General features: G+C 43.4%; 1 protein-coding gene across 4 annotated transcripts in view; it reads right to left on the bottom strand.

Moving 5' to 3' along the window:
- The window catches only part of TRNT1 (tRNA nucleotidyl transferase 1), a 20600-nt gene extending 4743 nt beyond the window's left edge, over positions 1–15857 (bottom strand). The window contains exons 1-6 of one of the 4 annotated variants that reach the window (XM_068558842.1): positions 15800–15857; positions 14511–14685; positions 8989–9182; positions 6054–6192; positions 2031–2157; positions 571–764 (exon numbers count right to left, since the gene is read on the bottom strand). In XM_068558842.1, coding sequence (XP_068414943.1) covers positions 571–764; positions 2031–2157; positions 6054–6192; positions 8989–9182; positions 14511–14658 — 802 coding nt within the window. In that variant the 5' untranslated portion in view covers positions 14659–14685; positions 15800–15857. Of the gene's footprint in view, positions 1–570; positions 765–2030; positions 2158–6053; positions 6193–8988; positions 9183–14510; positions 14686–15326; positions 15419–15675; positions 15696–15772 lie in introns of those variants that run through there. The other 3 variants (XM_068558844.1, XM_068558846.1, XM_068558845.1) reach the window with 3 other exon arrangements.
- Positions 15858–15984: the final 127 nt, after the last annotated feature.

Here is a 15984-nt window from a genome sequence, read left to right on the forward strand (position 1 = left end):
TCCGTTTGCAGAAATGCCCTGGCACCAGGGCTCACTAGGGGTCCAGTCTGCTGCTCCATGTTACAGAGGAACCACTGCTACACTGCTGCTGTCCTCTCCCACGTCGCGAACACCGGCTGTTGCTTCTGAATATTGATTTTAATACCTACTGAACTATCTCCATGTATAAGTCAGGTCTTCTTCTCTGTGCTTTACGTGTATTAAACTCCCGGAAGCTCTCAGCCCTTCCATTAGACAGATGCCATCACTTTCATACCCCTCTGGTTAGATTCAGAAACTAGCACGTACGGAAATAACGCAAGTCGCGACGCTGATAAGTGGCAAAGCCTCACTGAAACCCACGATGGACTGACTGCAGAGGCCGCTTTGTTCCACCACAATGTGCTCTCTCTGTGCTGTCCCCTACCTGTAAAAAAAAACTGTCCTACTCCTGACCTCAAAGTTTATTACCATCTTCTAAAATACTCCAGTTTTCCTTTTAGAATTGGTAAACGTTTTTTTTCTTATGAAATTTTTAAACCAGACGTGTTTCATGGCCAAAAAGGCAAACATTTTTTAAGTTGGACTCACCTATGTAAGGAGCCACATCAAGGTCATAGATGAGGTGAATCAAATGATGTACGTGGTTACTAGTAAGAATTTTTTTCAGTTCCACCCAAATCCTCTCTCCTGATATTCCAGCCAAGCCTTTTGCGTTTTCTGCAATTGCTTCCAAAGTCTCAGGGTCGTGGTCACCAGGTGTATCTACAATTTTCCCATAAAACCTACAAAGCAAAAGTCTCAGAGTGTACTACCTCTATGCTGGTGTTTCACCAGAAAAATCTGCTTTCCATTTTACCAGTACTATTGCAGACATCTATTTAATCAGAAACAACAGCGAAGTGGTTAGGTCTAGGAGGGACCTTAACAATCATCTGGTCAGTTCACCTTCTCTCTTTTCTCACATGAGAAAACCTGAGGTCCAATAAAGTGTACGTAACCTTCTTAAAAGTCAGCAGGAACCAGACCCCCTCCCTCACTGCACTTTCACATCACTGACTGAAACGGTAGAATGGCCAGCAAAAGAGGTCTCTGAATTGGTACTGACGGTGGATGCATAAACCAGAGCAGTCTTGTCCAGGCACTAAAAACAAGACTTGAAATGCCATGCTGGAGGAGTCTTAACCCCTCAAAGACTGCCTGTCTGTACACATCAATACTTTTAATTAAGAGCTTCAAATAAAACATATCTCGCTGCAGACAAGGGAGTGTATCATGGGCTCTCAGAACTGGAAGCATTAAAGTATACCTGTTTTTACCACTCGTATCTTCAAAATTCAGTTCATTAGTGATCTGAATTAAATGACTAAATGGCTATGGCTGTGCCTCAGTCTGTGTCCTATTATTTGTAAAGAGAGACGGTTTGCAAACACTGAAGTCTAAAGGGATAGCATTTATTGACAAAATATGTAGACTCTGTCAAAGAATATTCTGAGAGTGATCCCAACCAGTGAAAAATTAATATTAGTAGACATAAATTAGCCAGTTACAATAGTTTTTTTAAATGTTAGAGTTCAGAGTTGAAAAAGCACTGCTACCCACAAAACCATCCAAATGCATCTCATACCTTCCCAATTCTTCGGACAGATTTCCCATGACCACCCAAAACGGTAAGCCATATGAAGGCATGCTTTCACTCACTACTCTGTTCAACGCACCTAGCGCAAGGGCTGGCTTGTGATAAGCCCTCAAATATCTGTGTAATGAATGACTGGTGCAGAAAATAGTCAATCAAAAAGAAAAAAGACCTTTTTAAAGCTGAATTATTTAAAAGATCATCACAGAAAGGAGCAAGTAACTGTTTTGGACAATGAAAAGATGCAGTATCTAAGTATTATCTCATGAGCCACAGTATCCTGTCTCTTGGAGACAGACATTTGGGATGTCACCATTGTGTACACTAACCTGCTGTGCATTTCACATGATCAGAACTGTGCTCCGGTAATAGTATTCAAAACTGTATCACTGATGTAATTTATAGAAATCCTTACCTGAAATATCTTAAAATTCGAAGATAATCTTCTTGTATCCTCTGTTTAGCTTGTCCAACAAATCTAACTTTCTTATTTTTTAAATCTTCATAACCATTAAAGTAGTCAAATAAAGTACCGTCGAAACCTATTCATTAGAAAAGAGGGAAGAAAAATCACTAAGAACTGGAAAACAATGGCACGTATACAATGGAATATTACTCAGCCATAAAAAAGAATGAAATCTTGCCATTTGTGACAACATGGATGGATCTCGAGGGCATTATGCTAAGTGAAATAAACCAGACAGAGAAAGACAAATACCATATGACCTCATTTTTATATAGAATCTTAAAAAAAACAAGCTGACAGATAGAGAACAGACTGGCGGTTGCCAGAGGCTGAGGCCAGGGGCCGGTGCAGTGGGTGAAGAGAGTCAAGAGGTACAAACTCCTAGCTATAAAGTAAATAAGTCCTGAGGAGGTAATGCACGGCATGGTGACTACAGTTAACAATACTGTATTACATATAAGATACTAGACCTTAAAAGTTCTCATCACAAGGGGAATAAAATTCTGCAACTATGTATGGTGTCACATGTTAACTAGACTTTTTGTGGTGATCACTTCTTAATATATACAAGTAGCAAATCATATTGTATACTTAAACTAAGGTGGTATTTCAATTACTACCTCAATTCAAAAAATTAAAAAGGAACTGAGAAAAAATTTGGAAAACTCAAGAAAATTAGCTAAAATCTATCACAAACAGTAAAAACTAAGCAAAGTGAAGAGTTACAAGGTTGAAATAGACACATGAATAGCATTCATCTATATCCAGTATCAAATGGAAGATATAATGGAATGAAAAGCTGCATTTACACCAGCAATTAAAAGACAATACACTCAGTAAACTAAATAAGACCTATGCCAGTATGAAGTGGGCTGAGACAACGTCAAACAAGCTGATTTTCAAGTGAACAATGGAAAATAAACAAGAACTACCAAAATAATCCGGAAAAAATACATAGTAGTAAAAACTATCTGGAGAAATTAAGTACTAAAAGTAATAAATAATAAACCACAGGAAAAAATTTTATAATCCTGAAATAGGGACGACCTTTCAAAATATAATTACCAAGGAAAAAACAACAAAACACAATACCAGAGCCTTCAAAGAAATTAATAAATCCAACTACATAAAACATCAGATATGCCTGCATAGCAAAAAAACATCACAATGCCAAGCATCAGACAGATGACATACTGGGAAAAACACATTTCGGTCTGTATCATAAAGAAAAATGACTAATTTCGATAATCTACAAAAAGCTCTTAAATAGAAAAAGACCACATAAATGGAAAAATGAGCTAAAAATATGTACAGGAAATACAAAAAGCCTCTTTAAAAATGAAGATTTTCAACCTTAGTCATAAGAAATGCAAGTTTATGAGGTACTGTCTTCCAGATTTGTATCAGCTTGGCAAGGATCCAAGTCTTATTGCACTGTCAGCAAGAGGACAGTAAATCTGATGGTGACACTTCACCAAGCAGCCTTTTAAACTTCGTGAATTTTGAACCATGTGAACCTAATATCCATTCAAAATGTTGTAAACCAATTTCTACCACAATATGCTCTCTCACATGTTGAACAAAATGAAAAAACCTAACAAAACAATTTTAATATAAAGCACATAAAACCTCAGGTATGAGTAAAGTGATCAATTCATCCCAGTCATCCCAGGACTTTCCTGATTTTAAAACTGGAAATCGCCATGTCAGGAATTAGCTCAGTCCTAGGCAAACTTGGAGACAGATGGTCACCCTGAGAACCAAGAAGGAAAAAGAGAAACACTTTGAGCAAAGACACAGGTACCATTCAACCACCCAAACTGGGAGCTCTGTGAGCCTAAGAGAGACTTCACCTCGTGGCATCATAGAAAGGAAGCACTGCCACTACTACAAAAGATAACCACTTGTCATTTTAATTCTCTTGAACCTGAATGCTCTTTGATTATCCCAAATGCAACAACACTGGTAACCTCGGGCTTAATTAACACTTGCCAAGCTCTTTTGGCTGACAGGGCATCTTGACACTTAGAGCCAATTTATAAGGCTCCAGATTCAAAAAGGTATAACAGGAAATGAAAATAAACAAACTACATAAAGAGACAAAGATAACGATTACAAAGTAGAACATAAATGTGGTAGATTATCTGTCTCTTCATGTTACTTCTCTTAATGAAGAGACTCTTAACTCCCTGGGGAATGTGGAAATAATCAGCTCTTTTTCAGTAAAGAGAAGATCAAATTTGGAAGAAAAAAACATAGTGTGACAAAACGGAAAATAAGGGTTTGAAAAGCAAAGTAACCCTCACCCCCAGAACCAGGAATGCTTTATCTGATAAGGCTTGAAAAAAGTCTGGATGGGAAAATGGGCTAAAGGTGAGGATTACTGAGTATATATAGGCGTGTACTTTGTTTTGCTCTGAATACCCTTTTAAAAAAAATGATGAATGAAAATGAGAAACAAAGCTGTGTTGCCGAGCATAATGTGGTGGTTAAGGATGTGACCTCTGGAGCCAGGCTGCTTAAGTTGGAATCCTAATTCTCCCATTTACCAGCTGCAGGACTTGGAGCAAATTATCCTGAGTTAAATACCAGGAACTACTCATAGGGTTGGTGGGAAGATTACATTTATGTGATGGGCTTAGAACACTGGCTGGCACATTATGAGGGTTCAGCAAATGTTAGAAAACAGTAGTACCAATAAGAACAGCTTTTATTTTTATAAAATAGTCTCTTGAAAAAGGCTATTCGTTTCTCTCTTTTAGTTACGTGTGCGTGTGCGTATGAGAAGCTAGTTGTAAGGTTTTTCATACACTGCAGTAGTTGGAGCAGTTTAAATAAAAAGGATGTAAGAAGGAATTAACACCTGGCGTTCCACCCCCTGATGGAGAGAAAACATGCCTCCAGCTGGGCTGCCTTTGGTCATAAATCACCCAGGCTTTGGAAACCAATCAAGGCTCTCCATGACTTGAGCTCAAGTACTTAACATCTCTGAGTCTGTTTCCTCATCTGTCGAATGAGTTTAATACCCACTTTATGGAATTTTTCTGAGCATTAAATGAGCCAAAGTGTATCAAGTGAGCACTGATGCGCCTTGAACCGAGTAGGTGCTGTAGAAACGTGATTTGGCATTAATGTAATTAGCGCGAGACCCCGTCTGGGCCTACAGCCCCCTTCCCCATCCCACGAAGTGGATCCCATTGCTTCATCCTTTCACAGTTACCGTGCCCCAAAGTAGGTTACGCAGGGTGGATGCTCCATCTCTCTTTTCTAATCCGGGGATTTAAACCCGAAGAGCTTGTCTAAAATTTAAAGGACAAAAACTAATGCTTCAATTGTGCACCAAAACACTAACGTAATTCACATCTACTCCCATTATGATTCCCACTCCTTTCATGAACAAGTTAAGCTGAGATGATAAACAGGTTCCCTCTCACACGCCAACTCTGACGGAGCACAGACAATTCCTGAAACGCGACGCTACAGAAGACGGTGAAGCGGTGCTGCTCGGCACACGGAGCAACGGGCAGCGGAAGAGGTGACGTCACCGACCAAGTGCACCACCGGCTCCGGCAGAGGAGAGGGTGGAGTGTGCGTACAGCGACGACAGGGGGAGAAGGGGCACGGCGTGTGTGTGTGTCTGTGTGCGCGTTTCTGACCCGAAACCTAACATTTTTAGATGCGATTCATAAGGTGCCAGGCACTGTGCCAGGGATTCGCCACGACCGGCTCCTTTAATCCTCACAACAACCCTGCAAAGGAAGCTAATATCACCTTCCTCATTTTACAGCGAGAGAATGATGGAGTCCGAGGAACCCAGGGATCTTGGCTCCAGGGTCATCTTCAACCAACAGGCCGTCTCTTAGAAGAAACTAATGCAACCCCTCAAGCTGGGGAACATTTCCAGGATGCAGGTTTCACTCAAAAAGAAGGCATTCGGATTGACTGAATTAAAACATTATCTACATATATTACCTAAAAACATAGAATTTATAGTGAGATCTCTGCGTTCAGCATCTTTCTGCCAGTCAGTTGTGAATTCGACCTCAGCATGTCTTCCATCAGTGACAACGTCAATCCGTAGTGTAGTAATTTCAAAATTTTCTTCATGAAGCTGGAAGTAAATATGTTTTTTTAAAATTCGTTTTTAGTATCACTGGATGAATTGAAAAAAACATGTTAGGCCTGACAGGTATCTTCTTTCTTTTTACAGTCAACTAGTGCACATATACCTTGAGACAGGAAGACACCCACAGTATTCAAAGATAGATCCAAAGAATAATTTTTAAGAAATAATAAACCCATCTTAATTAAAAAAGATGAGTCTGACATACAAAAATGGCATGTCTGACAAATCATGTGGCAGAAGGGAAGAGCCCTTAAAAATAGTATATTCTGGTTCTTCAATTTCAAACCAGGCTACTCTTTGAAATATTTTGTAACAGCTCCCGTTTGCAAAGAGCTGAATGTCAATTTACAGAATATATACCACTGAGCAAAGGACTGACAGAGGAAGAAATACAGGTACCACATCCTGCAGCTCCTTTACTGGTAATCATCAATGAGGTTAAAATACAGTGCCACATATATCTTGGGAAGAGAGATTACCTCCAGCTGGGAAAAGTTGGGTAGCCTCATGTTAGAGGGACATGTGGTCTTAGCCTTGAAAAATAAGTAGGATATGCACATGCAGATGTGGGAAGAAGAACATTCAGATGAAGAGAAAAGATGACCAAAGGCACAATGGAGAGGAAGAGGGATACGTGTAAGAGAAAGCACACTGGACAAATAGCATATCAGCATGTAGGGGAAGACAGCAAAGGGTGCTACATGCCAAGCAGGAGTTTGGAATCTCTTCATTAGGAACTGAAAGTCATTAATGATCCGTAAAAGTCTGTTCTAGAATTTCTCTCAACCTCATACACATTCTTCTCTACAAACAAACTAGTTCTCACTACAGAATTTCAGAAACAGGAATTTGAGGCACAAGTTATCCCAAAGAAAAGGGTACGAAATATGAAGACTGTTGAAAATCCGTGTAAGAAACAATTAGACCTCCAGAGTGCCTCCCTCACCCAAGCAGAGAAACAGAGATTAACCAGAAAGGCTGACCCCAAAATGATCAGAACTTGGGGCACCAGACACATGACCATGGGAGTGATGCACCACAATGAAAATAACATGAAGAAAAACCAACATGACCCCTATCCCTTTCCCCACTTGGTTTTCAAAATGCTAACGAGCAGGCTTATTCTAACCTGGGTAACACTGGAGGATTCCTCTGACGTCTCCTAATGAAAAGTCCTCCTGATATTGACAGTGGTGGTCCCATAACTAACTGGCTGACGCTTCCCACACAGAACTACAGTAAAGCGCTCAGGTCATTCTGCACACACTAGATCACCCAAACATAAAGAGAGACCGAAAAATACCCACACCGAAGGAAAGCCAACAGCAAAGACAGAACAAGCTCAGAGGAAATAAAGACATTGTCGAAGTACCTATAATTGATGCCCTAAGGGAAATAAGAGAAGATGCTGCGTCTGAAACAAGAACAGGAAGCTTTCAAAAATACTGTAAGAAAGACCTCTTGAAAATTCAGAAGACAGCAAAAGTTGCCAATACAATAGGAAAATTGGATGATCAAGTTAAGGCAATCTCAGAGAAAGTAAAAGAAAACAAACGAGAATATAAAATAAGAGACAAAAGATAAAACTAGGAGATCAGTCCCCGTGGTCCAACGTCCAACATCACGGGATTTGTCAAAGGGAAAGACATTTAACAAAGGGGATGACATCAGGAGGGGAACACAAGGGGGCTCTAAGTGCCCTACACAATGAATGAAAAAATAAGTCCGAGCCAAGGCACGTCATCTTGAAATTAAAAACAGCAGAGATAAAGAGATCAGAAAGGCTTCCAAGAGGGGGAAAAAATAATAATAATAATCAGGTCTCAAACAAAGGAGAGATCTGAATGAGCTCAGACTTCTCAGTGGCAGCACGGGAAGGCAGAGAAACAAAGCCCTTACATTTCTGCCTGAAAATAATTCCCAGCCTTGAATTCCGCAGCCAACCAAACTATCAGATCAGTGTGAAGGTAAAATAAAAACATTTCACACGTGTAAAGCTCTCTCAGGTTACCAAAATGAGGGCATAATCCAGGAAAGACTACCACGGGATCAGGAACCAGGAGGTCTGATAAGTAAGAGGCCAAGGAAGCTCCCAAGATCTGGTGCGGGGAAACGCCAGGATGAGAGTGGGGAGCCGGCCTAGGATGCACAGATGGGAGAAGACAGACTGCAGCCGGTGAGCTGGCTCCAGAAAAAGGAACTGAAACTTGACGTGGCGAAAGCCACCGGGAGGAACTGCACAGCACAGGATGAATGAATGAGCAGCACACGAGAGCTGTGTCACAGAACTACGCCGTTAACTGCAGGGAAAACCCAAAGCACGGAACACGAGGAATGTAGTCGAGACACACTGCACGATCCAGCCACAGACAACAGTTACGCACTTATTTAACCAAAAATTATGGCACATGTGTACTGAGACGATGAGGGAAGGAGCATGGTATGTGCTTGCTGTTGAGGAGGGTGTGATAGGAAGGCCCAATCATCTTCCCTGCAGGACCTCAACGAGCAACATCTTAAGACTGGAAATTAAAAACGAAAATGAAACACTGGAGCGTAGAAAGGTCTTTTTTAGAAATGTGGAGGGAAAAAGTAACGACTATAAAAATAAAAGGGCCTTCAACAAAGGAGGATGCAGGATTTAATAGGGGGTAGAGGAGACTGACTTTTTTTTTTAACTAGGCTTTTTGTTATTTGCTTTTTAAAAACTAGAAATGATCTATAACAATTCTTTAACTTACCAAAAAAGGCAATGCAGTTCCTGTCAAACTTTTCACTCACCCTGGCAGTGATGGTCCCGTGCTTTTCTCCTTTGTTGTTGATCATACGAACGCCGACCGACTGAAACAGCTCCTTCATTTGAGCAGGGGTAGCAGTGGTAGCAAAATCCACATCCTGTGGCTTTACTCCACTTAATAAATCCCTCACTGCTCCTCCTGCTATTCTTAACTCATGATTTTCTTTGATGAATAATTCTGAGGTGAAAAAGAACGTTTTCTGTTTCAGTGTGTTTCTTTTAAGCACAGAAGTACAAGTTTTCCCATCTACTTGGGAGAGCAGAGATTATTGAACTCAGCCTTTTTACATAAAAATTAGGAGAACAAGGCCCACAGCAATGAAGCGACCTGCCTACAGCGGAATGCCTCTGACAACCATGAGAAGCAGGGAATGTGCAGAATTTCTTTTAGGTTAATTCGGAAGACCATTTAGAATTCCACAGTGCTTCAAGGTCATCAATGTAAATGTGAATTACTACTAAAAAGTAAAGTGAATAATTCCGCTTTCTCTCTCCGGGTTTACGTGCATACTTTAGAAATGTGCAGTGTTCTTGCACATGTTTCTCTCTGTGTATTATGCTGAGACAACATATTCATGCAGGAAGCCGTCAAACATTAGTCTATCACACCACACACGATAAACGTTATAGCTGAGAACCCTTCAAGAAACAACCGGCATCTGATGTTTGAAACCAGCTCAGAGCTCTTCTATGGAGAAGCCATATGACACTGGGGCCACCGTGAGGACCTGAGTCCAGGACACCCAAAGCAGGCAGAGGACAAGGCCGAGTCCACCACAACCACCCATGTGACTCAGGGACGCCACAGGGACCCAGTGAGCATGACGTCCAGGACCCGGCCTGACACCACCACCACACAAGCCTTGGTGTTGCTGTGAGCTGGACATGCACATGAGGCCCAGGTGTCCTCCTGTGAACGTCACCGTGGCAGAGGACATCCACAGCAGACAAGGCCACGCTGCGACCAGGATCAAGACAACCTGTCATCATGTCTGAACACAGACGAGACACAAACACTGTCCAGACAGCACCCTGTAACAGTTCATACGTGTGATACTCCTAGTTCCCAGTCAGCGTTAGCCTCACACTGTGTTCCCACCTTCCAGGTGAGAATTATTAAGACAATCACAGGTTAACCCCTGCTTCCTGACACCACCTGATGCACGGCAAAGCCCCCGCTTCTTCCACTTGCCCCCAAAACACGTGATTCAAGCTCAAATCCTACAAGACGTCCTTTCTACAGCCCTGTTACGCAGAGGCCCCAAGGTGCCCCAAGGTTCCGCATGGTCAGGGCGCCCCGTCTCGGCGAGGGGTGCTCCTGCTGGTCTGCGGCAGGAGGACGCTGACCCGAGCGTTCGGCTAAGCGCCTCAGAGCTCTAGCCGCACTGACCACAGCGCAAAGCGCCATCCTCCACCCCCACGCCAGCCTCTGTGCTCTCCGCCATCCTCCTCCCCCACCCGTGCTTCCCAGACCTTCCAGCTGCAGACCTCTGGAGACGCCCTAAAATGATCTGCGAAAAAATAACAATGGTTCCCTCCCTCTACCTTCTTGCCTTAACTAAAGGCTCTCCCACAGGGTTACCACTTCCGTGAGCCCCCTCCCAGAGCAAGTGTGCAAACTCCTTTAACTCCACATTTCCATTCAAGTCCCAATGAGTCCTTAAAATGGGGTCCATGGCCCCTTAAAATAAAATATAAAAATCATCTGTTAGTCCAAAGCTTTTCTGAGACTTAGAGAGGTAAGGTAAACAAGAGTTTCATGAAATAGTACTTACCCTTACTATACATACCATGCAATCTAATCTATTCCATTCTTTATCTCTTTTCCTCTATTTTTCAAGGCTGGTCAGGACCACTAAGCCGACTTTATGACCCACTAACCGGTCACACAGTGGGGAACACACACTGACCCAGCTCACCCTTACTCAACTCCTGCGATTCAGTTTAGGAAGTCTCTCCTCGTGGTGGAGTAAAGTGAATTCCACCTAAGCTACGAGAGCAGCCTATCTTTAATTACATGAAAATTACCTGTTTATGTCTTTGTCTCCCCACTTCTCAGGGTAGAAAACCTATCTCACTCTACTTTATACCAAACTGGCTCACGATGGAACTGAAGTGTGACACACAGGCTTAAGAAAAAGAAAGAAAAGAAAAAAAAAAAGGGTCGCTGCACTGAAAAGTGTACTTTTTAAAAAGATTTTCTTCCTTCAACTTGAGAGTACATAAGAAACTGTTGGAATGCAAAAAATGGGCAAGTTTCACTTTCATTTGAACCTACTTTAAGAGGATGAAGGTCAAGGCTGAACACAAAGATAGCCACTGTTCTGAGATTCTCAAGCTGCCTCTACTAAAATAAAACTGTAAGTTCAAAGTCATCCAGTGTATTAACTACATTACAGGAAAAAATGTTCCAGAACTCGAAGTAATCTATTCATCATTTTGATTAGCCCTATGGAAATGGGTAACTATGTCCAAAAATTCTCACAATTCTAACATTTTGATATAAATGAGAATGGCACGTAAAGGCACATGTGCGTGCCTGTGTGAAACAGCAGTCACAAAAACTGCAAGAAAGGCATGATTTTATATTGACCCAAAACAGTAAGGATTATCCAGCTTAAAGAGGCTCCTTTTTCCCCTCAGTTACCGACACCTTCAATCTTACAGAAACAAGGACACATTCCACGCTCCAACAAACTCTGTAAACCACATGCATACTCAAGTGAACATAACACCTCATACAGCTAAAGTTAACGTACACTCAAGCTTAAGACTCATGAGACGCAGGGTCTCATCATTCCAAATGGTCTTAATTTGTGTCAGCTGCCACATCTGATAGCAGGCTATTATTAATCAGTCTGAAGAGCAACCTAAAGACCATGACATTAATTCGTCAGAAAACTTATCACTGTCCTCTATCTTCTAAATTTTACTTTAACTTTCAGTCAAATTCTCATTAACTGCTTCACTTTACAATTGTGAGCTTTGAGTGCTGGAGGCTGTAGGGATGGAGCGCGGGCAGGAAGTGTTAGTAAAAAGACCACTACACAGCACGACCGTTACTGCCAGAGAAGAAACTATCTGTTCCTCAGCGTTTCTAGGAAGTCCCAAACTTCAAGAGTGATCAGCTACTCCAGCTGTCCCAAATGTTAATACGACTTGGTGACATCACATACCTAAGCAGCGGACAGCTAACCGCGGACCAGCGTCTGCCAGCAACCCTGGCTCGTCCACTAACCGTGTAACTTATGCAAAAAGCACTAGGCTTGGAACTTCAGTCTCACGTATACAACGAAGACATAATCGCATACGCCACTGGTATTATATGGCTGTCCTTAAGCAAAAGGAAACATACATTACATGACATAAACTGACATTATAAAACGCTGTATTATGAGCATAATACACTGTCCTAACCTCCCAAATTCTTGCACGCTGGGAACTAACTTCACATTTGGCAAAACAGCTATCAGGATTCAAGAACTGGTACCGTATGAAACTGCACAGCATCACCGTGCGACAGCCATCTGTTTTTTCCTTTGTGTGTTTTTGTGCATTGTTCTCATACAGAACATTATATTTTACCAGGATACTCAAGTCTTTAGAAAGTAGCAAAGATCAAATAAAACTAATTAGTTGATTTTCTAACCATTGGGCACTGCACTACAAGATTCCATTCTTGCCAGTTCCACTATAACCTAGAAAAACGCAATCTTAGAAGATGCCCATGCTCCCATTTGCCAGTCTTTCAAGGACCAGACCATTGGGCAAATACCAGCACTCTCTTACCATACTATTCCGTCTCTAACTTCCTTAGGACTTGACCTCTCAAGGTGGAGAAAACTCAGCTCTTGAAGTCAGGGTTAGTAAGCCAAATGCAACTGTTAAAATAAAAAATGTTCAAGGACCAACAGTAATCAATATCCACAGCCTTGTTTCCAAAAGAAAAATGCAGAAGGATCTGAGATAGGCCCCCAAGAGTTAACTCCCTACATCTAATCATTTGGCCCTTACAATGGAAGACGGGAAGAGTGGGAGCTGGGAAAGGCGTGTAAAGAAAGAACAAGCTAGAATTCAACTCAAAGTTGGAGCTTCTAGACGTGAGCCATATGAACAGTAGCCACACGTGGTTCTTGAGCACCGTGAAATGCGGCGAGTCTGAATCAAGACGGTCGGTACGTGCTAAGGACCAGAATTCAAAGATTTACGAGCAAGAGTAGGAATTATCTCACTCATAATTTTTACACAAATTTGACATTAAAATGATGGTATCGTAGATATACTGAATTAAATAAGTTGATGTACTGAAAATAGTTATTAAAATTCATTTCACCCATTTCTCTATTTTTTTAATGCGGTTACCAGAAAAGTTTATGTAGCATATGTGACTCACTTCTGTGGGCCAGTGAGTTTCTAGCATTTTTCACTCTAATTAAAACTCACAGCAAAGCACCTGCTTTAGGCCCTCCACTTCGGCACTATGTGAAGAACCTACAAAAATCAACAAGTTCTGTACCATTTACCTCTGACATACACCTAAAAAAATCACCTTATTTCAAGAATAGGAAAGTAGCTTTGTCAATAAGCTAATGCAAGGAAAGTCATTTTAAAGCAATGGTTCCTCCACCTTCTGGTCATGAGAATTAAGAGGGTGGAGTTTTCATCAAAATGTATAAACGCCCATGCTCCCTAGAGATTCCGATTCCAGTTCAGTAGGGCAGGAGTGGGACACCAGCACCTGTATGTTATAAGAAGCTCCCCAGGTGAATCTAATGGACAGCCAGGGTGGCAAACCAACAGCTAAGGTCATGTTTCTACATCCCTACACCTTAATATATTTCTGAAGGCGTGACTAAGATACCATAGGCTTTGAAATGCAGCTGTGTGCACTGCAACAGCAGTAGCTGATGCTGAGAACCAACATAAGAAATGACAGAACTGCGGCAAGCAAGATGAAGCTGCTGTAATCCGGCACTTAGCTCAAGTTGTTTCCTGTGTTCCTTCCAGATAAGTTTTGCATGTGCACAAATGGACGTAACTCCCACTTCCTTCTACCTTCAGTTGTTTCACAAAGCACTTATACCTGGGGCGGAAATATAGCTTAGTGGTTGCAAGCTGCGTTCTCAAACCAGACTGCACAAGTTCAAAACCCAGCTCTCCAGTTATTAGCTATAAAAACGTTGGAAAAGCATTTCACATTCCTAAGCCTCTGTTTCTTCAACCATAAAACAAGAGAAAAAGTACCTACTCCTCAAGTTAGCAGGCCCAATTCTGTGATGCATATAAAGTACCTGGGGTGACACACAAAAAAGCCATGCATTTTAACTGCAATCATTATTTGCCTCTTCTCATGATTTGGCTATAGTTTTGGACTACCCATGGTAAACCCTGCTTTCATTAGCTTAACAACAACAAAAAACCATGAATGTTGGCTAAAAAACGTTAACCCTCTGCCTCTCCATTTTTACAGGCTTCCAAAGCAAGAAGAGGCATCCTAATCTCTCACCTGTCAGACTCTTCAAGCCTTCTGTGAAAAGTGACTGGAACTCTGGAGATTGCAACTTCATGGTAAACAGAGAGTGCTTCAGAAGGCACAGTCTACTCCAGCTGCAGCTCAGCAACTGCCTGCGCCACGGATCCAGGCACCTTAGCATCTGGAGAGAAAGTCACCAACCACGCACCTACAAGACAAGCAAGCATGCCCAACAATGAAACTTCCGGGTGAAGGACAACAAAGGGATAGTCTGCGATTTTACTTATCAACAGAGAGAGACATTCATCTCCTGTTCAGAGGAAAAACTGAAAAAAGCGACAATGGGAGGGAGAATTACAGCTGGATCTACGCTTGTCGTTATCTGGTTTTGCACTCATGAAGGACATACTACCGATACTACCCGCGCATATTTATTTTACTGTTAGGGTGCTCTTCCGGGAGGTGGTTTAGAGCGTGAGGGGTACAGGGCTGCCGAGAACAGTGGTTGCATAAAATGTAACTCAAAGACTTGCAGGAACACTTGGTCTCCTCCAGGACAAGGCACGGTCACACACCTGCCCACACGCACCTGAGACTTACGACCCAGGGATACTTCCTAGGCACTGTAAAATAAGGTATTTCCCCATGACCGGTCCTTGCTGCCCGCTTCTTCCTCATTCACCATCCGCCCCTCCCATCACGTCGCCTGAATCCCACCCACCCACACCCCGCCTTCCGTCCTCCGTCATCCCACCCCGCTTTCCACATAAGGTGGGCCTCCGTGAGGCGGCAACAACAGAGCTCAAGTGACCCCTGACGGAAACCACTAGAGAAGAACCATTCCTTTACTTGGAAAGCAGGTTTCAAAGAGCGGCGCTTCCCACCAGGGGGCGAGCTCCCCTCATCCAGACCACTGGGGAGGACAAACACCGCGCTTCCTTCCACCTCCGATTCAACTCAGAAAAACCCGGGGGGGGGGGGGGGGGGGAGACCCAGGTCCCAGGAAACGGTGTGTCCCGCCCCTCCCACGACAGGTGCTGGACAGAAAAGGGAGACCCTCAGGGGCCCGGCCGCGAGGAAGGGAAAGCGCCCAGGGGAAGCCCGATGAATCAGCCCGCGGTAGGCGAGACGTGGCGGACACGCGGCCCCGCGACCTCCACGTCGGGCTCCGTCCCCTAGTCCGGAAGAGGCCTCTCACCGCCCCCGGCACCCGCCTTCCCCAAGACCGGGCCCGCGCGAGAGCCCTCGGGCATCTCGCGTCGTCGCCGCCGCTCCCCCCCTCCAGCGGCGCGTACCCGCAGGTACCCCGCGCGCCCGCTCACCGGCCCCGCTGCGCCGTCATCGCCGCGCGCACTTCCCGGCGGCAGGCGAGGGGACGTCACTGACGCGCGCCGGTCGACGGCGAACGGGAAGTCGCAGCAGGGCGTGGGCGGGGCCCGGGCAGGCTCTCCCCGGCCCTCCCACCTCCCCGCGGGAAGCCGCTCGCTGGAGCGCGGTTCCCCAGCTC

Source organism: Eschrichtius robustus, chromosome 12 (assembly GCF_028021215.1).
Source record: "Eschrichtius robustus isolate mEscRob2 chromosome 12, mEscRob2.pri, whole genome shotgun sequence".
NCBI lineage: Eukaryota > Metazoa > Chordata > Mammalia > Artiodactyla > Eschrichtiidae > Eschrichtius > Eschrichtius robustus.